The sequence below is a fragment of the Panulirus ornatus genome, chromosome 8, assembly GCF_036320965.1.
Source record: "Panulirus ornatus isolate Po-2019 chromosome 8, ASM3632096v1, whole genome shotgun sequence".
Lineage (NCBI taxonomy): Eukaryota > Metazoa > Arthropoda > Malacostraca > Decapoda > Palinuridae > Panulirus > Panulirus ornatus.
In genome coordinates, this window is record NC_092231.1 from 21,418,053 (window position 1) to 21,444,726 (window position 26,674).

A 26,674-nucleotide genomic window follows, 5' to 3' on the forward strand; every position below is an offset into this window, starting at 1 on the left:
AAGTTAAGAGTAAATGTGAATAAGAGCAAGGTTATTAGGTACAGTAGGGTTGAGGGTCAAGTCAATTGGGAGGTGAGTTTGAATGGAGAAAAACTGGAGGAAGTGAAGTGTTTTAGATATCTGGGAGTGGATCTGGCAGCGGATGGAAACATGGAAGCGGAAGTGGATCATAGGGTGGGGGAGGGGGCGAAAATTCTGGGAGCCTTGAAGAATGTGTGGAAGTCAAGAACATTATCTCGGAAAGCAAAAATGGGTATGTTTGAAGGAATAGTGGTTCCAACAATGTTGTATGGTTGCGAGGCGTGGGCTATGGATAGAGTTGTGCGCAGGAGGATGGATGTGCTGGAAATGAGATGTTTGAGGACAATGTGTGGTGTGAGGTGGTTTGATCGAGTGAGTAACGTAAGGGTAAGAGAGATGTGTGGAAATAAAAAGAGCGTGGTTGAGAGAGCAGAAGAGGGTGTTTTGAAATGGTTTGGGCACATGGAGAGAATGAGTGAGGAAAGATTGACCAAGAGGATATATGTGTCGGAGGTGGAGGGAACGAGGAGAAGAGGGAGACCAAATTGGAGGTGGAAAGATGGAGTGAAAAAGATTTTGTGTGATCGGGGATTGAACATACAGGAGGGTGAAAGGAGGGCATGGAATAGAGTGAATTGGAGCGATGTGGTATACCGGGGTTGACGTGCTGTCAGTGGATTGAATCAGGGCATGTGAAGCGTCTGGGGTAAACCATGGAAAGCTGTGTAGGTTTGTATATTTGCATGTGTGGACGTATGTATATACATGTGTATGGGGGTGCGTTGGGCCATTTCTTTCGTCTGTTTCCTTGCGCTACCTCGCAAACGCGGGAGACAGCGACAAAAAAAAAAAAAAAAAAAAAAAAAAAAAAAAAAAAAATAAATATATATATGTATAAATATATATATATGCCATTATGTTCAGCACTTTGGTACATAAGCTTTAAAATCATTAGGTGTTACAGTACCTGATAGGTTGATGTATCTGCTGTTCCTCCACCACTATCTTCAGACTCCATCCCAGCAGCTGTTGGGAGCCCTGTAAGAGATATCCAGTTTTAAGATCCATAAACAATGGAATCACACACACACACACACACACACACAGTTTTTCCTGTTAAGTAATTCTGTAACTTTCAAAATGGGGAATGAAGTCAGTAATTCACTGCCCCTTTTTAGATACTTTAATAAGATCAGATGGGGGTCATACCTTCAAAGTTTATAGGAAACACACCAAAGTTGATACATTCATTCCTCATTTCTCAAACCATCATGATTGTCAAAATTTCTATTTTTATGGGTATGTTTCTTAAGGCATTAAAAATTTGCAAACCTGAATTCTTATAAAAAAGAAATTCAAATTCATCACACTTATGATATCGTAAGAAATCTAAAGTTATCCTAAGACAGATATTAACAAATGCATGTAAAAACGCAAGGAAGACCCACTATTGTACTAAGGAAGAGAAATTCAGCAACAAAAGTATATATAGGTCCTACCATATAATGAAGTTTTACCTCTCAAGTATTTTGAAATAGCATTGTTTACATATAAAAAAAAAAATTGCTTGGCAAAGAACATCCCATCATCCACTGAAAAATCAGGTGTCTGTTCTGTTCCATGTGAGGCCTGTAATAAGATGTGAATTGCCTAAACAGGTAAATCTTTAAAGGAATGGATTCAACAGTATAAATATTCTGTAATGACAGTCTTGGAATCAAAATGCAACTATCAATCACATAAAAGACAATTCACATCCACTGAACTGGAGGGAGTCAAAAAAGAATTTTACCCTTGTGCGTCACTTTATAGGCACTCTTTCTGTTGAATCTCTCTTACCAAAGTTAATAGCACTATAAACATAAATGAAGAATTGTATAAATTAGATAATGTCTGATGAAATAAGGCAAAATTATGAAAGCAGCCATTGACCAGATATCCTTTGCCTGGTATAGGGATGGTTCACTTTACCGCTTTGGTTGACCTTTCCAAGTTTCTCAGATCAACCTTTTCTTATTTCTGCAACTGTAGTGGTCTGGTTTTGTATATATTCCCTTGTTCCTGTAGACACTGTACTCTTGAAAATGGCTTAAAATACAGTTGAAAGCTTGGAGTTTGTGTTACTTTTTCAGTGAGTTCACTCGTATCAGAGTTCAAGTGTGTATGTGATTTACAAGAACAGTGGTTAGAATTCCTGACTATAAGTCACCACAGGCCAACCCAGGGTTCAAATCACATGGGTTCGAACGCTGGGTGTGGCATGGCAGTTGACCTAAACCAAATGAGGAGGCCATCCTCCCCTTAGGGCTGGTTGATAAATGGGTATGTGATACATGTGTATGTGTGTCTGCAAGGGTAAAGACACGGTACATATCCACAAGGTTAAGAGAAAGGGCAACACAAGTGTAACGATTATTCAGTAAAACACACAATTAATAATCACATATACACACAAACACAAACACACACACACAAAATTGTGGAAACTGCACAGAAATTAACAATTTCTTTGGTAACACAGATTGAGATATGGAGTTCAGTATTCAGGAACCAGGGTACTGCATTGAAAGGTTCCATGAAATTTACAATGTAGGAGTGGGAACAAGTGTACCTCCAGCCTCAAATGCATATAGAACGTTAAGAAGAAAGAATAGTTTAATCAAAGATGTTGAAAATCAAAAGTACCACGATATGCAGTGGCAGAGATCAACAGCACTAACATCGCACATTTCTAAAATCTTTGAAAGAATACCATGAGGCAAATTGACTTGAGTTATAGAACTGAATGATCTGCATAACCCAGGGCAACAATGTTTTCAGGTGGGAAGATCTTGCCTCTCTCAGTTGTCTAACCACTATGAGAGGATTGCTGAAGCTTTGCAAAACAAAGAAAAAGTAGAGATGTTTTACAAAGACTTTGCAAAGGCATCTAACAAATGAAACCATAACTGGAAAAACTGAGAGAATGATTTACAACTTTTTTAACTAAGAGATCACAACACATAGTTGTAAACTATGCCATTTCTACTTCCTCCTTAGTAAAAAGCTCAGTACCCCAAAGAACTGACGAAGCCTTTAAATGGGCAACTGAGAACAATACGCTTTTCAAAGGAGATTAAGTTTCAACTGCGGTAAGAGGAAATTGGAGAAATCAATAACAATACAGAGTACCAAACAGATGTTGGCAATAACATAAACCAGTTAAATTAGACTCCCCAGAGTATAAATGCCAAATGACCTAACATTAAGCAAACACAACAAAACAACAGTTGCCTCATGCAGAAGGATGGCAGACTGGATCATGCAAACCTTCAAGACAAAGAAAAAACAGATAATGATGACATTTAAGGTAATAATTCTTTTGTAAATTAAATACTGCTGAGTTCTAACATCACCCTACAAGGCAGGAGAAATTGCAGAATCACAAGGATAAAATGCAAAATCAGGAAGTGTACAGAGGTCTTTCACAGCCCATATAAATGTGGTGAATGAACTAAACTACAAGGAAGTGCAGAGGTGAAAGGTATATCATCAAGCATACCAGGAAAATCCTAGATGGTGCAGTTCCCAACTTACATTTGGGATTTACATCCTAATGGCATGACAGACATGGAAAACTTCGTTTAATACTAACTCTGAAATCCAAAGGAGCGATATTTACAAAACGTGAGGCCACCTTAAAACATCCAGAAACCATGACTCTTCAACACTTTCCCAGCTACCATCAGAAAGAGCATAGGATGCACAATAAAGAAGATTAAGAGTGAATTAGATAAGTACCAACAAAGTGTACTAGAATAGCCAGGCTGTGGGGGCTATGTAGGCCTGAGGGTTGCAGCTTCCATCAACTTGGTCGAATGAAGACTCAATGCAGCTGCAGGGGTGAAGACCCTTAAAGTCCTCACCAGGTATTCACCACAGTCTTATTTCAGAGCCTTTTCCCAGTCTCCTTTCTTCTAGATAAGTATGATTCCCATTCTTTTCCATTCCCTTGGAACTCTGCCTTTTTCCAGGAACACCTTGAACCTTATCTGCACACATCTTCGGCCATTTAGTGAAATTTCCTCAGGACGATGACCCTGTATTGGTTCAAGACCTATAGGGATCCTGTTAACCTCTTTTCTGGATATCCTAATGTTCTTAAAACCTTACCATGCAATCTCACTGATGTTGGGGCTATTGTGTCTTCTATTACAAAACACTTCTGAACTTGTTATTTACTTCCTTACACGTCCTTATACTCTCTGAATCCATTTGCCTAATAAGCTGCTCAATAAATGACAACTGGCTTGTAATGAATTTCTGGAAATGCTTTGGATTTTCTCTTGAATCTATGGAAACATTTCAAAGTTTCTTCTGCTCTGTTCACAATATTCTTTTCAAAATTTCTCTTCTTTCTCCTTTCTGATTCTGGTATATCTTTTCCCTGCTCTATCTTGCAAATGCAGGCTGGCTGGAGTGTCATCTATACTGTTACCACTGCACATCTCAAAGCTCCTTTGCTTTTGATTCATATTTGGGTTTTATGAGGAAAGAGTCTTACACTTGTGTCAACATCTCTTACCCTTGTATGTGTGTATTCAAATTTCTAAAAGGGGAAACAGAAGGAGGAGTCATGTGGGGAGTGCTCATCCTCCTAGAAGGCTCAGATTGGAGTGACTAAATGTGTGAGGATGTAACCAAGTTGAGAAAAAAGGAGAGATAGGTAGGTAGTTTGAGGAAAGGAACCAGCATATTTTGGCTTTGATTGAAACAAAGCTCAAGGGTAAAGGGGAAGAGTGGTTTGGGAATGTCTTGGGAGTAAAGTCAGGGGTTGATGAGAGGACAAGAGCAAAGGAAGAAGAAGCACTACTCCTGAAACAGTTGTGCAAATATGTGATAGTGTAAGAAAGTAAACTCTACAATGATATGGGTAAAACTGAAAGTGGATGGAGAGATGGGTGATTATTGGTGCCTAAGCACCTGGTCATGAGAAGAAAGATCATGAGAGGCAAGTGTTTTGGGAGCAGCTCAGTGAGGGTGTTAGCAGCTTTGATGCACGAGACTGGGTTATAGTGTGGGTGATTTGAATGCAAGGTAAGTAAAGTGGCAGTTGAGGGTATAATTGGTGTACATGGGACGTTCAGTATTGTAAATGGAAATGTTGAAGAGCTTGTGGATTTGTGTGCTGAAAAAGGACTGGTGATTGACAAAGAGGATATATGTGTCAGAGATGGAGGGAAGAAGGAAAAGCGGGAGACCAAATAGGAGGTGAGACCAAATAGGAGGTGGAAGGATGGAGTGAAAAAGATTTTGAGTGACTGGGGCCTGAGCATGCAAGAGGGTGAAAGGCATGCAAGGAATAGAGTGAATTGGAACGATGTGGTATACCGGGGTCGACGTGATGTCAATGGACTGAACCAGGGCATGTGAGGCATCTGAGGTAAACCATGGAAAGGTCTGTGTGGCCTGGCTGTGGAAAGGGAGCTGTGGTTTCGGGTGCATTACACATGACAGCTAGAGACTGAGCGTGAACGAAAGTATCCTTTTTTGTCTTTTTCTGGCGCTACCTCACTGGAGAGAGTGTTATTTCATGTATGGCGGGGTAGCAACGGGAATAGATGAAGGCAGCAAGTATGAATATGTACATGTGTATATGTGTATATGCCTGTGTATGTACATGTATGTATACGTTGAATTGTATATGTATATGTATGTGTATGTGGGTGGGTTGGGCCATTCCCCGTCTGTTTCCTTGTGCTATCTCGCTAATGCGGGAGACAGCCGATTAAGAATAACAAATAAATAAATCTTTTCTTTTCTTTCTTTCATACTATTCGCCATTTCCCGCATTAGCGAGGTAGCATTAAGAACAGAGGACTGGGCCTTTGAGGGAATATCCTCACCTGGCCCCCTTCTCTGTTCCTTCTTTTGGAAAATTAAAAAAAAAAATGAGGGGAGGATTTCCAGCCCCCCGCTCCCTTCCCTTTTAATTGCCTTCTACGACACACAGGGAATACGTGGGAAGTATTCTTTCTCCCCTATCCCCTGGGATAAAAATAAATGAATAAACACATTTTTTTTTAATTTGCTTTGTCGCTGTCTCCCGCGTTTGCGAGGTAGCGCAAGGAAACAGACAAAAGAAATGGCCCAACCCACCCCCATACACATGTATATACATACACGTCCATACACACAAATATACATACCCATACATCTCAATGTACACATATATATACACACAGACACATACATATATACACATGCACACAATTCACACTGCCTTTATTCATTCCCATCGCCACCTCGCCACACATGGAATAACATCCCCCTCCCCCCTCATGTGTGCGAGGTAGCACTAGGAAAAGACAACAAAGGCCCCATTCGTTCACACTCAGTCTCTAGCTGTCATGCAATAATGCCCGAAACCACAGCTCCCTTTCCACATGCAGGCCCCACACAACTTTCCATGGTTTACCCCAGACGCTTCACATGCCCTGATTCAATCCATTGACAGCACATCGACCCCGGTATACCACATCATTCCAATTCACTCTATTCCTTGCCCGCCTTTCACCCTCCTGCATGTTCAGGCCCCATTCATTCAAAATCTTTTTCACTCCATCTTTCCACCTCCAATTTGGTCTCCCACTTCTCCTCGTTCCCTCCACCTCCGACACATATATCCTCTTGGTCAATCTTTCCTCACTCATTCTCTCCATGTGACCAAACCATTTCAAAACACCGTCTTCTGCATTCTCAACCACACTCTTTTTATTTCCACACATCTCTCTTACCCTTACATTACTTACTCGATCAAACCACCTCACACCACATTGTCCTCAAACATCTCATTTCCAGCAGATCCACCCTCTTGCGCACAACTCTATCCATAGCCCACTCCTCGCAACAATACAACATTGTTGGAACCACTATTCCTTCAAACATACCCATTTTTGCTTTCCGAGATAATGTTCTCGACTTCCACACATTCTTCAAGGCTCCCAGGATTTTCGCCCCCTACCCCACCCTATGATTCACTTCTGCTTCCATGGTTCCATCTGCTGCCAGATCCACTCCCAGATATCTAAAACACTACTTCCTCCAGTTTTTCTCCATTCAAACTTACCTCCCAATTGACTTGACCTTCAACCCTACTGTACCTAATAACCTTGCTCTTATTTACATTTACTCTTAACTTTCTTCTTTCACACACTTTACCAAACTCAGTCACCAGCTTCTGCAGTTTCTCACATGAATCAGCCACCAGCGCTGTATCATCAGCGAACAACAACTGACTCACTTCCCAAGCTCTCTCATCCCCAACAGACTTCATACTTGCCCCTCTTTCCAAAACTCTTGCATTCATCTCCCTAACAACCCCATATATATATATATATATATATATATATATATATATATATATATATATATATATATATATATATATATTTTTTGCTTTGTCACTGTCTCCCGCGTTTGCGAGGTAGCGCAAGGAAACAGACGAAAGAAATGGCCCAACCCACCCCCATACACATGTATATACATACGTCCACACACGCAAATATACATACCTACACAGCTTTCCATGGTTTACCCCAAACGCTTCACATGCCTTGATTCAATCCACTGACAGCACGTCAACCCCGGTATACCACATCGCTCCAATTTACTCTATTCCTTGCCCTCCTTTCACCCTCCTGCATGTTCAGGCCCCGATCACACAAAATCTTTTTCACTCCATCTTTCCACCTCCAATTTGGTCTCCCTCTTCTCCTCGTTCCCTCCACCTCCGACACATATATCCTCTTGGTCAATCTTTCCTCACTCATTCTCTCCATGTGACCAAACCATTTCAAAACACCCTCTTCCGCTCTCTCAACCACGCTCTTTTTATTTCCACACATCTCTCTTACCCTTACGTTACTTACTCGATCAAACCACCTCACACCACACATTGTCCTCAAACATCTCATTTCCAGCACAGCCATCCTCCTGCGCACAACTCTATCCATAGTCCACGCCTCGCAACCATACAACATTGTTGGAACCACTATTCCTTCAAACATACCCATTTTTGCTTTCCGAGATAATGTTCTCGACTTCCACACATTCTTCAAGGCTCCCAGAATTTTCGCCCCCTCCCCCACCCTATGATCCACTTCCGCTTCCATGTTTCCATCCACTGCCAGATCCACTCCCAGATATCTAAAACACTTCACTTCCTTCAGTTTTTCTCCATTCAAACTCACCTCCCAATTGACTTGACCCTCAACCCTACTGTACCTAATAACCTTGCTCTTATTCACATTTACTCTTAACTTTCTTCTTTCACACACTTTACCAAACTCAGTCACCAGCTTCTGCAGTTTCTCACATGAATCAGCCACCAGCGCTGTATCATCAGTGAACAACAACTGACTCACTTCCCAAGCTCTCTCATCCCCAACAGACTTCATCCTTGCCCCTCTTTCCAAAACTCTTGCATTCACCTCCCTAACAACCCCATCCATAAACAAATTAAACAACCATGGAGACATCACACACCCCTGCCGCAAACCTACATTCACTGAGAACCAATCACTTTCCTCTCTTCCTACACGTACACATGCCTTACATCCTCGATAAAAACTTTTCACTGCTTCAAACAACTTGCCTCCCACACCATATATTCTTAATACCTTCCACAGAGCATCTCTATCAACTCTATCATATGCCTTCTCCAGATCCATAAATGCTACATACAAATCCATTTGCTTTTCTAAGTATTTCTCACATACATTCTTCAAAGCAAACACCTGATCCACACATCCTCTACCACTTCTGAAACCACACTGCTCTTCCCTAATCTGATGCTCTGTACATGCCTTCACCCTCTCAATCAATACCCTCCCATACAATTTGCCAGGAATACTCAACAAACTTATACCTCTGTAATTTGAGCACTCACTCTTATCCCCTTTGCCTTTGTACAATGGCACTATGCACGCATTCCGCCAATCCTCAGGCACCTCACCATGAGTCATACATACATTAAATAACCTTACCAACCAGTCAACAATATATATATATATATATATTAATTTATTATACTTTGTCCCTGTCTCCCGCGTTAGCAAGGAAGCGCAAGGAAACAGATGAAAGAATGGCCCAACCCACCCACAACAGATATATATAAATACACATCCACACACGCACATATACATACCCATACATTTCAACATATACATATATATACATACACAGACATATGCATATATACATAGGTACATAATTCATACTTGCTACCTTTATTCATTCCCGTCGCCACCCCACCACACATGAAATGACAACCCCCTCCCCCCGCATAAGCGTGAAGTAGCACTAGGAAAAGACAACAAAGGACACATTCGTTCGCACTCAGTCTCTAGCTGTCATGTATAATGCACTGAAACCACAGCTCCCTTTCCACATCCAGGCCCCACAAAACTTTCCATGGTTTACCCCAAACGCTTCACATGCCTTGGTTCAATCCATTGACAGCACATCGACCCCAGTATACCTGCATGTTCAGGCCCCAATCACTTAAAATCATTTTCACTCCATCTTTCCACCTCCAATTTGGTCTCACACTTCTCGTTCCCTCCACCTCTGCCACATACATCATCTTTGTCAATCTTTCCTCACTCATTCTCTCCATGTGACCAAACCATTTCAAAACACCCTCTTCTGCTCTCTCAACCACACTCTTTTTATTACCACACATCTCTTACCCTTTCATTACATCCTCGATCAATCCTCCTCACACCACATATTGTAATCAAACATCTCCTTTTGAACACATCCACCCTCCTCCGCACATCCGTCTATAGCCCACGCCTCGCAACCATATAACATTGTTGGAACCACTATTCCTTCAAATTTACTCATCTTTGCTTTCAGAGATAATGTTCTTGCCTTCCACGCATTTTTCAACGCTCCCAGAACTTTCGCCCCCTCCCCTTCTGTGACTCACAAATGCTTCCATGTTTCCATCTGCTGCCAAGTCCACTCCCAGATATCTAAAACACTTCACTTCCTCAAGTTTTTCTCCATTCATATTTACCTCCCAATTGACGTCTCCCTCAACCCTACTTACATTCACCTCCCTAACAACCCCATCCATAAACACATTAAACAACCATGGAGACATCATGCACCCCTACCGCAAACCTACATTCACTGAGAACCAATCACTTTCCTCTCTTCCTACTCGTACACATTACTTACATCCTTGATAAAATCTTTTCACTGCTTCCAGCAACTTGCCTCCCACACCATATACTCTTAATACCTTCCACAGAGCATCTCTATCAACTCTATCATATGCATTCTCCAGATCCATAAATGCTACATACAAATCCATTTGTTTTTCTAAGTATTTCTCACATACATTCTTCAAAGCAAACACCACTTCTGAAACCACACTGCTCTTCCCCAATCTGATGCTCTGTACATGCCTTCACCCTCTCAATCAATTCCCTCCCATATAATTTCCCAGAAGTACTCAACAAACGTATACCTCTGCAATTTGAACACTCACATTTATCCCTTTGCCTTTGTACAATGGCACTATGCAAGCATTCCGCCAATCCTCAGGCACTTCGCCATGAGCCATACATACATTCAATATCCTCAACAACCAGTCAACAACAGTCACCCCCCTTTTCTAATAAATTCCACAGCAACACCATCCAAACCTAGTGCCTTGCTGGCTTTCATCTTCCACAAAGCTTTCACTACCTCTTCTCCGTTTACCAAACCATTCTCCCTGACCCTCTTACTTCGCACACCACCTCGACCAAAACACCCTATATCTGCCACTCTATCATTTAACACATTCAACAAACCTTCAAACACTCACTCTATCTCCTTCTCACATCACTACTACTTGTTATTACCTCCCCATTAGCCCCTTTCACCGATGTTGCCATTTGTTCTCTTGTCTTACACACTTTATTTACCTCCTTCCAAAACATCTTTTTATTCTCCCTAAAATTTAATGATACTCTCTCTCACCCCAACTCTCATTTCTCCTCTTGCACCTTTCTCTTGACCTCCTGCCTCTTTCTTTTGTACATCTTCCAGTCATTTGCACTATTTCCCTGCAAAAATCTTCCAAATGCCTCTCTCTTCTCTTTCACTAATAATCTTACTTCTTCTTCCCACCACTCACTACCCTTTCTAATCTACCCACCTCTTCCACACTTCTCATGCCATAAGCATCTTTTGCGCTAGCCATCACTGCTTCCCTAAATACACCCCATTCCTCCCCCACTAACTCACATCCTTTGCTCTCATCTTTTTTCATTCTGCACTCAGTCTCTCCTGGTACTTCCTCACACAACTCTCCTTCCCAAGCTCACTTCTCTCACCACTCTCTTCACTACAAGATTCTCTCTTCTTTTCTGAAAACCTCTACAAATCTTCACCTTCGCCTCCACAAGATAATGATCAGACATCCCTCCAGTTGCACCTCTCAGCACATTAACATCCAAAAGTCTCTCACGCGCCTCTCAATTAACACATAATCCAATAACGCTCTCTGGCCATCTCTCCTACTTACATAAGTAATCTTATGTATAGCTCTCTTTTTAAACCCAATCACCAGTTCTTTTTCAGCACACAAATCTACAAGCTCTTCACCATTTTCATTTACAACACTGAACACCCCATGTACACCAATTATTCTCTCAAATGCCACATTACTCACCTTTTCATTCAAATCACCCATCACTATAGCCCAGTCGCATGCAACAAAACTGCTCACACACTCACTCAGCTGCTCTCAATAAATATCTTATTTTCATATTTGTTATACTTTGTCACTGTCTCCCGTGTTAGCGGGGTAGTGCAAGGAAACAGACGAAAGAATGGCCCAATCCACCCACATACACATGTATATAAATACACGTCCACACACGCACATACACATGCCTATACATCTCAACGTATACATATATATATACATACACAGACATATACATAAATACACATGTACATAACTCATAGTCTGCCCTTATTCATTCCCGTCGCCATCCCGCCACACATGAAATGAAAACCCCCCTCCCCTCACATGTGCACAAGGTAGCACTAGGAAAAGACAACAAAGGCCACTTTCAATCACACTCTGTCTCTAGCTGTCATGTATAATGCACCAAAACTACAGCTCCCATTCCACATCCAGGTGCCACAGAACGTTCCATGGTTTACTCCAGAAGCTTCACATGCCTGGATTCAATCCACTGACAGCACGTCGACCCCGGTATACCACATCGCTCCAATTTACTCTATTCCTTGCACTCCTTTCACCCTCCTGCATGTTCAGCCCCGATCACACAAAATCTTTTTCACTCCATCTTTCCACCTCCAATTTGGTCTCCCACTTCTCCTCGTTCCCTCCACCTCCGACACATATATCCTCTTTGTCAATCTTTCCTCACTCATTTCTCTCATGTGACCAAACCATCTCAAAACACCCTCTTCGCTCTCTCAACCACGCTCTTTTTATTTCCACACATCTCTCTTACCCTTACGTTACTTACTCGATCAAACCACCTCACACCACACATTGTCCTCAAACATCTCATTTCCAGCACATCCATCCTCCTGCGCACAACTCTATCCATAGTCCACGCCTCGCAACCATACAACATTGTTGGAACCACTATTCCTTCAAACATACCCATTTTTGCTTTCCGAGATAATGTTCTCGACTTCCACACATTCTTCAAGGCTCCCAGAATTTTCGCCCCCTCCCCCACCCTATGATCCACTTCCGCTTCCATGTTTCCATCCACTGCCAGATCCACTCCCAGATATCTAAAACACTTCACTTCCTTCAGTTTTTCTCCATTCAAACTCACCTCCCAATTGACTTGACCCTCAACCCTACTGTACCTAATAACCTTGCTCTTATTCACATTTACTCTTAACTTTCTTCTTTCACACACTTTACCAAACTCAGTCACCAGCTTCTGCAGTTTCTCACATGAATCAGCCACCAGCGCTGTATCATCAGTGAACAACAACTGACTCACTTCCCAAGCTCTCTCATCCCCAACAGACTTCATCCTTGCCCCTCTTTCCAAAACTCTTGCATTCACCTCCCTAACAACCCCATCCATAAACAAATTAAACAACCATGGAGACATCACACACCCCTGCCGCAAACCTACATTCACTGAGAACCAATCACTTTCCTCTCTTCCTACACGTACACATGCCTTACATCCTCGATAAAAACTTTTCACTGCTTCAAACAACTTGCCTCCCACACCATATATTCTTAATACCTTCCACAGAGCATCTCTATCAACTCTATCATATGCCTTCTCCAGATCCATAAATGCTACATACAAATCCATTTGCTTTTCTAAGTATTTCTCACATACATTCTTCAAAGCAAACACCTGATCCACACATCCTCTACCACTTCTGAAACCACACTGCTCTTCCCTAATCTGATGCTCTGTACATGCCTTCACCCTCTCAATCAATACCCTCCCATACAATTTGCCAGGAATACTCAACAAACTTATACCTCTGTAATTTGAGCACTCACTCTTATCCCCTTTGCCTTTGTACAATGGCACTATGCACGCATTCCGCCAATCCTCAGGCACCTCACCATGAGTCATACATACATTAAATAACCTTACCAACCAGTCAACAATATATATATATATATATTAATTTATTATACTTTGTCCCTGTCTCCCGCGTTAGCAAGGAAGCGCAAGGAAACAGATGAAAGAATGGCCCAACCCACCCACAACAGATATATATAAATACACATCCACACACGCACATATACATACCCATACATTTCAACATATACATATATATACATACACAGACATATGCATATATACATAGGTACATAATTCATACTTGCTACCTTTATTCATTCCCGTCGCCACCCCACCACACATGAAATGACAACCCCCTCCCCCCGCATAAGCGTGAAGTAGCACTAGGAAAAGACAACAAAGGACACATTCGTTCGCACTCAGTCTCTAGCTGTCATGTATAATGCACTGAAACCACAGCTCCCTTTCCACATCCAGGCCCCACAAAACTTTCCATGGTTTACCCCAAACGCTTCACATGCCTTGGTTCAATCCATTGACAGCACATCGACCCCAGTATACCTGCATGTTCAGGCCCCAATCACTTAAAATCATTTTCACTCCATCTTTCCACCTCCAATTTGGTCTCACACTTCTCGTTCCCTCCACCTCTGCCACATACATCATCTTTGTCAATCTTTCCTCACTCATTCTCTCCATGTGACCAAACCATTTCAAAACACCCTCTTCTGCTCTCTCAACCACACTCTTTTTATTACCACACATCTCTTACCCTTTCATTACATCCTCGATCAATCCTCCTCACACCACATATTGTAATCAAACATCTCCTTTTGAACACATCCACCCTCCTCCGCACATCCGTCTATAGCCCACGCCTCGCAACCATATAACATTGTTGGAACCACTATTCCTTCAAATTTACTCATCTTTGCTTTCAGAGATAATGTTCTTGCCTTCCACGCATTTTTCAACGCTCCCAGAACTTTCGCCCCCTCCCCTTCTGTGACTCACAAATGCTTCCATGTTTCCATCTGCTGCCAAGTCCACTCCCAGATATCTAAAACACTTCACTTCCTCAAGTTTTTCTCCATTCATATTTACCTCCCAATTGACGTCTCCCTCAACCCTACTTACATTCACCTCCCTAACAACCCCATCCATAAACACATTAAACAACCATGGAGACATCATGCACCCCTACCGCAAACCTACATTCACTGAGAACCAATCACTTTCCTCTCTTCCTACTCGTACACATTACTTACATCCTTGATAAAATCTTTTCACTGCTTCCAGCAACTTGCCTCCCACACCATATACTCTTAATACCTTCCACAGAGCATCTCTATCAACTCTATCATATGCATTCTCCAGATCCATAAATGCTACATACAAATCCATTTGTTTTTCTAAGTATTTCTCACATACATTCTTCAAAGCAAACACCACTTCTGAAACCACACTGCTCTTCCCCAATCTGATGCTCTGTACATGCCTTCACCCTCTCAATCAATTCCCTCCCATATAATTTCCCAGAAGTACTCAACAAACGTATACCTCTGCAATTTGAACACTCACATTTATCCCTTTGCCTTTGTACAATGGCACTATGCAAGCATTCCGCCAATCCTCAGGCACTTCGCCATGAGCCATACATACATTCAATATCCTCAACAACCAGTCAACAACAGTCACCCCCCTTTTCTAATAAATTCCACAGCAACACCATCCAAACCTAGTGCCTTGCTGGCTTTCATCTTCCACAAAGCTTTCACTACCTCTTCTCCGTTTACCAAACCATTCTCCCTGACCCTCTTACTTCGCACACCACCTCGACCAAAACACCCTATATCTGCCACTCTATCATTTAACACATTCAACAAACCTTCAAACACTCACTCTATCTCCTTCTCACATCACTACTACTTGTTATTACCTCCCCATTAGCCCCTTTCACCGATGTTGCCATTTGTTCTCTTGTCTTACACACTTTATTTACCTCCTTCCAAAACATCTTTTTATTCTCCCTAAAATTTAATGATACTCTCTCTCACCCCAACTCTCATTTCTCCTCTTGCACCTTTCTCTTGACCTCCTGCCTCTTTCTTTTGTACATCTTCCAGTCATTTGCACTATTTCCCTGCAAAAATCTTCCAAATGCCTCTCTCTTCTCTTTCACTAATAATCTTACTTCTTCTTCCCACCACTCACTACCCTTTCTAATCTACCCACCTCTTCCACACTTCTCATGCCATAAGCATCTTTTGCGCTAGCCATCACTGCTTCCCTAAATACACCCCATTCCTCCCCCACTAACTCACATCCTTTGCTCTCATCTTTTTTCATTCTGCACTCAGTCTCTCCTGGTACTTCCTCACACAACTCTCCTTCCCAAGCTCACTTCTCTCACCACTCTCTTCACTACAAGATTCTCTCTTCTTTTCTGAAAACCTCTACAAATCTTCACCTTCGCCTCCACAAGATAATGATCAGACATCCCTCCAGTTGCACCTCTCAGCACATTAACATCCAAAAGTCTCTCACGCGCCTCTCAATTAACACATAATCCAATAACGCTCTCTGGCCATCTCTCCTACTTACATAAGTAATCTTATGTATAGCTCTCTTTTTAAACCCAATCACCAGTTCTTTTTCAGCACACAAATCTACAAGCTCTTCACCATTTTCATTTACAACACTGAACACCCCATGTACACCAATTATTCTCTCAAATGCCACATTACTCACCTTTTCATTCAAATCACCCATCACTATAGCCCAGTCGCATGCAACAAAACTGCTCACACACTCACTCAGCTGCTCTCAATAAATATCTTATTTTCATATTTGTTATACTTTGTCACTGTCTCCCGTGTTAGCGGGGTAGTGCAAGGAAACAGACGAAAGAATGGCCCAATCCACCCACATACACATGTATATAAATACACGTCCACACACGCACATCCACATGCCTATACATCTCAACGTATACATATATATATACATACACAGACATATACATAAATACACATGTACATAACTCATAGTCTGCCCTTATTCATTCCCGTCGCCATCCCGCCACACATGAAATGAAAACCCCCTCCCCTCACATGTGCACAAGGTAGCACTAGGAAAAGACAACAAAGGCCACTTTCAATCACACTCTGTCTCTAGCTGTCATGTATAATGCACCAAAACTACAGCTCCCATTCCACATCCAGGTGCCACAGAACGTTCCATGGTTTACTCCAGATGCTTCACATGCCCTGGTTCAATCCACTGACAGCACATCGACCCCGGTATACCACATCGTTCCAACTCACTCTATTCCTTGCACGCCTTTCACCCTCCTGCATGTTCACACCCCGATCACTCAAAATCTTTTTCACTCCATCTTTCCACCTCCAATTTGGTCTCCCACTTCTCCTCGTTCCCTCCACCTTTGACACATATATCCTCTTTGTCAATCTTTCCTCACTCATTTTTTTCATGTAAGCAAACCATCTCAAAACACCCTCTTCTGCTCTCTCAACCACACTCTTTTTATTACCACACATCTCTCTTACCCTTTCATTGCTTACTCGATCAAACCACCTCACACCACATATTGTCCTCAAACATCTCATTTCCAGCACATCCACCCTCCTCTGCATAACTCTATCTATAGCCCACACCTCACAACCATTTAACATTGTTGGAACCACTATTCCTTCAAACATACCAATTTATGCTTTCCAAGATAACGTTCTTGACTTCCACACATTTTTCAACGCTCCCAGAACTTTCACTCCCTCCCCCACCCTATGATTCACTTCTGCTTCCATGGTTCCATCTACTGCCAAATCCACTCCTGGATATGTAAAACACTTCACTTCCTCCAGTTTTTCTCCATTCAAACTTACCTCCCAACTAACTTATCCCTCAACCCTTCTGTAACTAATAACCTTGCCCTTATTTGCATTTACTCTCAGTTTTCTTCTTTACACACTTTAACAAACTCAGTTACCAGCTTCTGCAGTTTCTCACATGAATCAGCCACCAGCACTGTATCATCAGCGACCAACAACTGACTCACTTCCCAAGCTCTCTCTTCCACAACAGACTGCATACTTGCCCCTCTTTCCAAAACTCTTGCATTCACCTCCCTAACAACCCCATCCATAAACAAATTAAACAACCATGGAGACATCACACATCCCTGCCGCAAACCAACATTCACTGAGAACCAATCACTTTCCTCTCTTCCTACACGTACACATGCCTTACATCCTCGATAAAAACTTTTCACTGCTTCTAACAACTTACCTTCCACACCATATATTCTTAATACCTTTCACAGAGCATCTCTATCAACTCTATCATATGCCTTCTCCAGATCCATAAATGCTACATACAAATCCATTTGCTTTTCTAAGCATTTCTCACATACATTTTTCAAAGTAAACACCTGAGCCACACATCCTCTACCACTTCTGAAACCACACTGCTCTTCCCCAATCTGATGCTCTGTACATGCCTTCACCCTCTCAATCAATACCCTCCCATATAATTTCCCAGGAATACTCAACAAACTAATACCTCTGTAATTTGAGCACTCACTCTTATCCCCTTTGCCTTTGTACAATGGCACTATGCAAACATTCCACCAGTCCTCAGGCACCTCACCATGATTCATACATACATTAAACACCCTTACCAACCAGTCAACAATACAGTCACCCCCTTTTTGTCTCCTGTGTTAGCGAGATAGTGCAAGGAAACAGATGAAAGAATGGCCCAACCCACCCACATATACATGTATATACATACACATCCACACACACAAATATACATACCTATACATCTCAACGTACACATATGTATACATACTCAGACATATACACATATACACATGTACATAATTCATACTGTCTGCCCTTATTCATTCCCATCACCACCCCACCACACATGAAATGACAGCCCCTACCCCCCATGTTCGCGAGGTAGGGCTAGGAAAAGACAACAAAGGCCACATTCGTTCACACTCAGTCTCTAGCTGCCATGTATAATGCACCGAAACCATAGCCTTTCCACATCCAGGCCCCACAGAACTTCCCATGGCTTACCCCAGACGCTTCACATGCCCTGGTTCAATCCATTGACAGTACGTCGACCCCAATATACCACATCGTTCCAACTGACTCTATTCCTTGCACGCCTTTCACCCTCCTGCATTTTCACACCCCGATCACTCAAAATTTTTTCACTCCATCTTTCCATCTCCAATTTGGTTTCCCACTTCTCGTTCCCTCCACCTTTGACACATATATCCTCTTTGTCAATCTTTCCTCACTCATTCTCTCCATGTGACCAAACTATTTCAAAACACCCTCTACTGCTCTCTTAACCACACTCTTTATATTACCACACATCTCTCTTACCCTTTCATTACTTACTCGATCAAACCACCTCACATACATACACCACATATTGTCCTCAAACACCTCATTTCCAGCAGATCCACCCTCCTCTGCACAACTCTAGTTATAGCCCACGCCTCGCAACTATATAAAATTGTTGGAACTACTATTCCTTCAAACATACCCATTTTTGCTTTCCAAGATAACGTTCTTGACTTCCACACATTTTTCAACACTCCCAGAACTTTCGCCCCCTCCTCCACCCATGATTCACTTCCGCTTCCATGGTTCCATCCGCTGCCAAATCCACTCCTGGATATGTAAAACACTTCACTTCCTCCAGTTTTTCTCCATTCAAACGCACCTCCCAATTGACTTGTCCCTCAACCCTACTGTACCTAATAACCTTGCTCTCAATAATGTTAGTAATCCTTCTTGATTGCTGTTAGATTTTTACCACCCATTTTCTCCATTATTTTTGTGTTATTCAAAAGGCTATTAGTTGAAAAGTTAATTTACAGGAGAACTGTGTTGAAAAAATAGAAAATGAAGTTTACTAAATTATTAACCAAAATGTTGAATTATTTGCTATGGGTAGTAGCTTCCTCAGGCTCACCAATATTCCTTCACTTGATAGCTTTTTGATCTTTTCTACCCTTTTTTCATCTATTCTTGTGAATATCTGAATGATTATAATCTCATGAAGTAGGTTGCAGTTTATAAAAGATTGCGCACCATATTATTAAGAGAATTCAAGTTGAACATTTTGCTGTAGGCTCTAGCTTCCATGGGGTCATTAGTGTTTGCATTCTTGCTTCTTGATTGCTGCTGGATCTCTACCACCCATTTCCCAATTCATTTTGTGAATGAATTATTATTAGTTCGAGTTAGGATACAATGTACTGGTTCATGTTTAAGTTCCATGGCCAGTGAAAGTATTTCCAAGTGTAGTGACATGCCACATAGATTCCATAGAGCAATCGCAAATCGAAAGAAAAAAAATATTCACCACAAAATCAACTAAGACTAGCCAGTTCTTGATTTTGAATACATTGGACAATAGATTTAAATTTCAGGATCTTTTAAATGATAGTGAAACATGTGAAAGGTTAAAATCCAATCCACTTAGTGAAAAGTGTGAAAGATTACCTTCACTCCAATTAGTGATAAAGTAAAGACCTTCAACTCTAGACTCGACCAACTGTTAGAAAAAACACAATGACATTCTGAAAGTGATTGGTTCTCAGTGAATGTTGGTTTGTGGCAGGGGTGTGTGATGTCTCCATGGTTGTTTAATTTGTTTATGGATGGGGTTTTTAGGGAGGTGAATGCAAGAGTTTTGGAAAGAGGGGCAAGTATGCAGTCTGTTGTGGATGAGAGAGCTTGGGAAGTGAGTCAACTGTTGTTCGCTGATAATACAGCGCTGGTGGCTGATTCGGATGAGAAACTGCAGAAGCTGGTGACTGAGTTTGGTAAAGTGTGTGAAAGAAGAAAGCTGAGAGTAAATGTGAATAGGAGCGAGGTTATTAGGTACAGTAGGGTTGAAGGACAAGTCAATTGGGAGGTAAGTTTGAATGGAGAAAAACAGGAGGAAGTGAAGTGTTTTACATATCTGGGAGTGGATATGGCAGTGGATGGAACCATGGAAGCGAAAGTGAATCATAGGGTGGGGGAGGGGGTGAAAGTTCTGAGAGTGTTGAAAAATGTATGGAAGGCAAGAACGTTATCTTGGAAAGCAAAAATGGGTATGTTTGAAGGAATAGAGGTACCAACAATGGTATATGGTTGTGAGGCATGGGCTATGGATAGAGTTGTGCGGAGGAGGGTGGATGTGCTGGAAATGAGATGTTTGAGGACAATATGAAGTGTGAGGTGTTTGATACAGTAAGTAATGAAAGGGTAAGAGAGACATGTGGTAATAAAAAGAGTGTGGTTGAGAGAGCAAAAGAGGGTGTTTTGAAATGGTTTGGTCACATGGAGAAAATGAGTGAGGAAAGATTGACAAAGGATACATGTGTCAGAGGTTGAGGGAACGAGGAGAAGTGGGAGACCAAATTGGAGGTGGAAAGATGGAGTGAGAAGGATTTTGAGTGATCGGAGCCTGAACATGCAGGAGGGTGAAAGGCGTGCAAGGAATAGAGTGAGTTGGAACGATGTGGTATACCTGGGTTGACGTGCTGTCAATGGATTAAACCAGGGCATGTGAAGCATCTGGGGTAAATCATGGAAAAATCTGTAGGGCCTGGATGTGGAAAGGGAGCTGTGGTTTCGGTGCATTACACATGACAGCTAGAGATAGGTAGTATGTTTGAGGAAACGAACCTGGATGTTTTGGCTCTGGGTGAAACGAAGCTCAAGGGTAAAGGGGAAGAGTAGTTTTGGAATGTTTTGGGAGTAAAGTCAGGGGTTAGTGAGAGGACAAGAGCAAGGGAAGGAGTAGCACTACTCCTGAAACAGGAGTGGTGGGAGTATGTGATAGAGTGAAAAAAGTAAACTCTAGATTGATATGGGTAAAACTGAAAGTGGATTGAGAGAGATGGGTGATTACTGGTGCATATGCACCTGGGCATGAGAAGAAAGATCATGAGAGGAAAGTGTTTTGGGAGCAGCTGAGTGAGTGTGTTAGTAGTTTTGATGCATGAGACTGGGTTATAGTGATGGGTGATTTGAATGCAAAAGTGAGTAATGTGGCAGTTGAGGGGACAATTGGTGTACATGGGGTGTTCAGTGTTGTAAATGGAAATGGTGAAGAGCTTGTAGATTTATGTGCTGAAAAAGGACTGGTGATTGGGAATACTTGGTTTAAAAAGAGAAATATACATAAATATACGTATGTAAGTAAGAGAGATGGCCAGAGAGCATTATTGGATTATGTGTTAATTGATAGGCGTGCGAAAGAGAGACTTTTGGATGTTAATGTGCTGAGAGGTGCAACTGGAGGGATGTCTGATCATTATCTTGTGGAGGCGAAGGTGAAGATTTGTAGAGTTTTACAGAAAAGAAGAGAGAATGTTGGGGTGAAAAGAGTGGTGAGAGTAAGTGAGCTTGGGAAGGAGAGTTGTGTGAGGAAGTACCAGGAGAGACTGAGAACAGAATGGAAATAGGTGAGAACAAAGGGCGTAAGGAGAGTGGGGGAGGAATGGGATGTATTTAGGGAAGCAGTGATGGCTCGCGCAAAAGATGCTTGCAGCATGAGACGCGTGGGAGGTGGGCAGATTAGAAAGGGTAGTGAGTGGTGGGATGAAGAAGTAAAAATATATGTGAAAGAGAAGAGAGAGGCATTTGGACAATTTTTGCAGGGAAATAATGCAAATGACTGGGAGATGTATAAAAGAAAAAGGCAGGAGGTCAAGAGAAAGGTGCAAGAGGTGAAAAAGAGGGCAGATGAGAGTTGGGGCGAGAGAGTATCATTAAATTCTAGAAAGAATAAAAAGATGTTTTGGAAGGAGGTAAATAAAGTGCGTAAGGCAAGGGAACAAATGGGAACCTCAGTGAAGGGGGCCAATGGGGAGGTAATAACAAGTAGTGGTGATGTGAGAAGGAGATGGAGTGAGTATTTTGAAGGTTTGTTGAATGTGTTTGATGATAGAGTGGCAGATATAGGGTGTTTTGGTCGAGGTGGTGTGCAAAGTGAGAGGGTTAGGGAAAATGATTTGGTAAGCAGAGAAGAGGTAGTAAGAGCTTTGCGGAAGATGAAAAGCCGGTAAGACAGCGGGTTTGGATGGTATTGCAGTGGAATTTATTAAAAAAGGGGGTGACTGTATTGTTGACTGGTTGGTAAGGTTATCTAATGTATGTATGTATGACTCATGGTGAGGTGCCTGAGGATTGGCGGAGTGCTTGCATAGTGCCACTGTACAAAGGCAAAGGGGATAAGAGTGAGTGATCAAATTACAGAGGTATAAGTTTGTTGAGTATTCCTGGGAAATTATATGGGAGGGTATTGATTGAAAGGGTGAAGGGATGTACAGAGCATCAGATTGGGGAAGAGCAGTGTGGTTTCAGAAGTGGCAGAGGATGTGTGGATCAGGTGTTTGCTTTGAAGAATGCATGTGAGAAATACTTAGAAAAGCAAATGGATTTGTATGTAGCATTTATGGATCTGGAGAAGGCATATGATAGAGCTGATAGAGATGCTCTGTGGAAGGTACGAAGAATATATGGTGTGGGAGGCAAGTTGTTAGAAGCAGTGAAAAGTTTTTATCAAGGATGTAAGGCATGTGTACGTGTAGGAAGAGAGGAAAGTGATTGGTTCTCAGTGAATGTAGGTTTGCAGCAGGGGTGTGTGATGTCTCCATGGTTGTTTAATTTGTTCATGGATGGGGTTGTTAGGGAGGTGAATGCAAGAGTTTTGGAAAGAGGGGCAAGTATGCAGTCTGTTGTGGATGAGAGAGCTTGGGAAGTGAGTCAGTTGTTGTTCGCTGATGATACAGTGCTGGTGGCTGATTCATGTGAGAAATGCAGAAGCCGGTGACTGAGTTTGGTAAAGTGTGTGAAAGAAGAAAGCTGAGAGTAAATGTGAATAAGAGCAAGGTTATTAGGTACAGTAGGGTTGAGGGACAAGTCAACTGGGAGGTAAGTCTGAAAGGAGAAAAACTGGAGGAAGTGAAGTGTTTTAGATATCTGGGAGTGGATTTGGCAGCGGATGGAACCATGGAAGCGGAACTGAATCATAGGGTGGGGGAGGGGGTGAAAGTTCTGGGAGCGTTGAAGAATGTGTGGAAGTCGAGAACATTATCTCGGAAAGCAAAAATGGGTATGTTTGAAGGAATAGTGGTTCCAACAATGTTATATGGTTGCGAGGCATGGGATATGGATAGAGTCATGCGGAGGAGGGTGGATGTGCTGGAAATGAGATGTCTGAGGACAATATGTGGTGTGTGGTGGTTTGATCGAGTAATAATAATAGGGTAAGAGAGATGTGTGGTAATAAAAAGAGTGCGGTTGAGAGAACAGAAGAGGGTGTTTTGAAATGGTTTGGTCACATGGAGAGAATGAGTGAGGAAAGATTAACAAAGAGGATATATGTGACAGAGGTGGAGGGAATGAGGAGAAGTGGGAGACCAAATTGGAGGTTGAAAGATGGTGAAAAAGATTTTGAGTGATCGGGGCCTGAACATGCAGGAGGGTGAAAGGCATGCAAGGAATAGAGTGAATTGGAACGATGTGGTGTACCGGGGTTGAAAAGATGGTGAAAAAGATTTTGAGTGATCGGGGCCTGAACATGCAGGAGGGTGAAAGGCATGCAAGGAATAGAGTGAATTGGAACGATGTGGTGTACAGGGGTCGACGTGCTATCAATGGATTGAACCAAGGCATGTGAAGCGTCTAGGGTAAACCATGGAAAGATCTGTGGGGCCTGGATGTGGAAAGGGAGCTGTGGTTTCAGTGCATTATTACATGACAGCTAGAGACTGAGTGTGAACGAAAGTGGCCTTTGTTGTCATTTCCTAGCGCTACCTCGTGCACATGAGGGGGGAGGGGGTTGTTATTTCATGTGTGGCGGCGTGGCGATGGGAATGAATAAGGGCAGGCAGTATGAATTATGTACATGTGTATATATGTATATGTCTGTGTGTGTAAATATATGTATACGTTGAGATGTATAGATATGTATATTTGCGTGTGTGGACGTGTATGTATATACATGTGTATGTGGGTGGGTTGGGCCATTCTTTCTTCCGTTTCCTTGCGCTACCTCGCTAACGTGGGAGACAGCGAGAAAGCAAAAAAATAAATAAAATACATATCTTTCTTTCAAACTATTCGCCATTTCCCGCATTAGCAAGGTAGCGTTAAGAACAGAGGACTGGGCCTCTGAGGTAATATCCTCACCTGGCCCCCTTCTCTGTTCTTTCTTTTGGAAAATTAAAAAAAAAAAAAAAAAAGAGGGGAGGATTTCCAGCCCCCCCACTCCCTCCCCTTTTAGTCGCCTTCTATGACACGCAGGGAATACGTGGGAAGTATTCTTTCTCCCCTATCCCCAGGGACAAAAACGGTTAGCCGTAGAGCGCCACGGTTCTTGCTGCGTCCTGTGCTCCACTGCTGGTCCTTGAAAACGCGAGGGAAGGTGACTGAGGTAGAGCAGACTTTTCCTCCCAATAAGGTCGGCTGCGCCTAGTTTCGGGCCAGCACGTACCAATATCTGCATCTGGTCTCCAAGGTAAGAATCCTCTAGACGATAGATTAATGTAGGTAAGGGAAGTCAGCATGTTAGATCCGTAACTTCGGGACAAGGATTGGCTCTGAGGGTTGAGCCAATCATCATAGCAAAGCTCTTCTTCTTCGTCACCTGCCACCCATTGTTGGCACATCTCTGTGTTGCCCCTGTAAGGTGCTTCTTCTTCTTCTGTGCTGCAGCTGCTGCTGTTGATGTAACATGTTGTAACATGGTATCATTAATATGCATGCACGCATGCAGGTATGGTCGTAGTCGTAGACGCAGGCAAGCAAGGCAGTAGTAATGTGTCGGCGTCTTTGGGTGGCTAAGGTGAAGGGGTGTGGAATTCTGTGATGTACGGCTTGTCACTGATGATAACAATGATGATAATAATAATAATAATAATAATAATATATAATATATATATATATATATATATATATATATATATATATATATATTACTCGTATCAAATATCCAGAACAATACATTTATCGAACACATTCGATAAGCAAGTGCTTAGGTCTCACTGCAAGGGTTTTGTTGGTACCACAGTAACTTCTGGCAGGTTCATGTCATGTTGCTGTACCTCTAACATGTCTCATGAGAAAAATTTGAACAATGAACAAATTAGGAATCTCATAGCAACTAGCAACATAGACAAAGAATTGGATGATATAAGCTGCCTCGTCCTCTTGCCTGATGTGGTGCCTCCAGTTTCTTTGCCATCTGAAGTTTGCATCAGCCTTCACTCCTGCCTGCAGTAGTATGCTTTCCGACATGTTTCATAAGCTCCTCTTCGCCAACGGAACTACCTTGGCCACCAGTGATGCTACTACGTTTGTGAATCAAAAACCATTGCAACACAAACCTCGTCAGGTGGTAGTGTCCCGCAGTGTATCAAGACAGACTTCCCCAGAACTTTTTAAAGGGGAAGTAAATGTTTATAGTTGTGTTACTGGAGTGATAGTTTTCATACATGGTGCTTTGACAAGAAAATAGTGAAATTGGAAAAAATGTAGCTTAGACATTGAAGCTTATTGATACAGTGGTTAAATTGATGAGAACTACTATTGACTTTTGTGTAAATAAATTAAACATTTCCTTTTTCCATAGCCAGAGGTTGAACCATTATGTGACATTCATTTTTCTTTTCATTTCAAGCTAGAAGTTTCAGTTTTCTAAATTGTTTCTTACATTTTTCATATGTATATATATGTATGTGTGTGTGTGTGTGTGTGTGTGTGTGTGTGTGTGTGTGTATATATGTATGTATATTATCCCTGGGGATAGGGGTGAAAGAATACTTCCCACGCATTCCTCGCGTGTCGTAGAAAGCGACTAGAGGGGACGGGAGCGGGGGGCCAGAAATCCTCCCCTCCTTGTACTTTTTTAACTTTCTAAAATGGGAAACAGAAGAAGGAGTCACGCGGGGAGTGCTCATACTCCTCGAAGGCTCAGATTGGGGTGCCTAAATGTGTGTGGATGTAACCAAGATGTGA

General features: G+C 42.1%; 1 protein-coding gene across 5 annotated transcripts in view; it reads right to left on the minus strand.

Annotated features, from left to right (window-relative positions):
* LOC139749868 (phosphatidylinositol-3,5-bisphosphate 3-phosphatase MTMR3) overlaps window positions 1–26,674 on the minus strand; it is a 357,317-nt gene that overhangs the window by 206,240 nt on the left and 124,403 nt on the right. For all 5 annotated transcript variants that reach the window (XM_071664222.1, XM_071664224.1, XM_071664220.1 and 2 more), the window contains exon 2: window positions 989–1,059. In XM_071664222.1, the coding sequence (XP_071520323.1) occupies window positions 989–1,039 (51 nt within the window). In that variant the 5' untranslated portion in view covers window positions 1,040–1,059. The remainder of the gene's footprint in view (window positions 1–988; window positions 1,060–26,674) is intronic.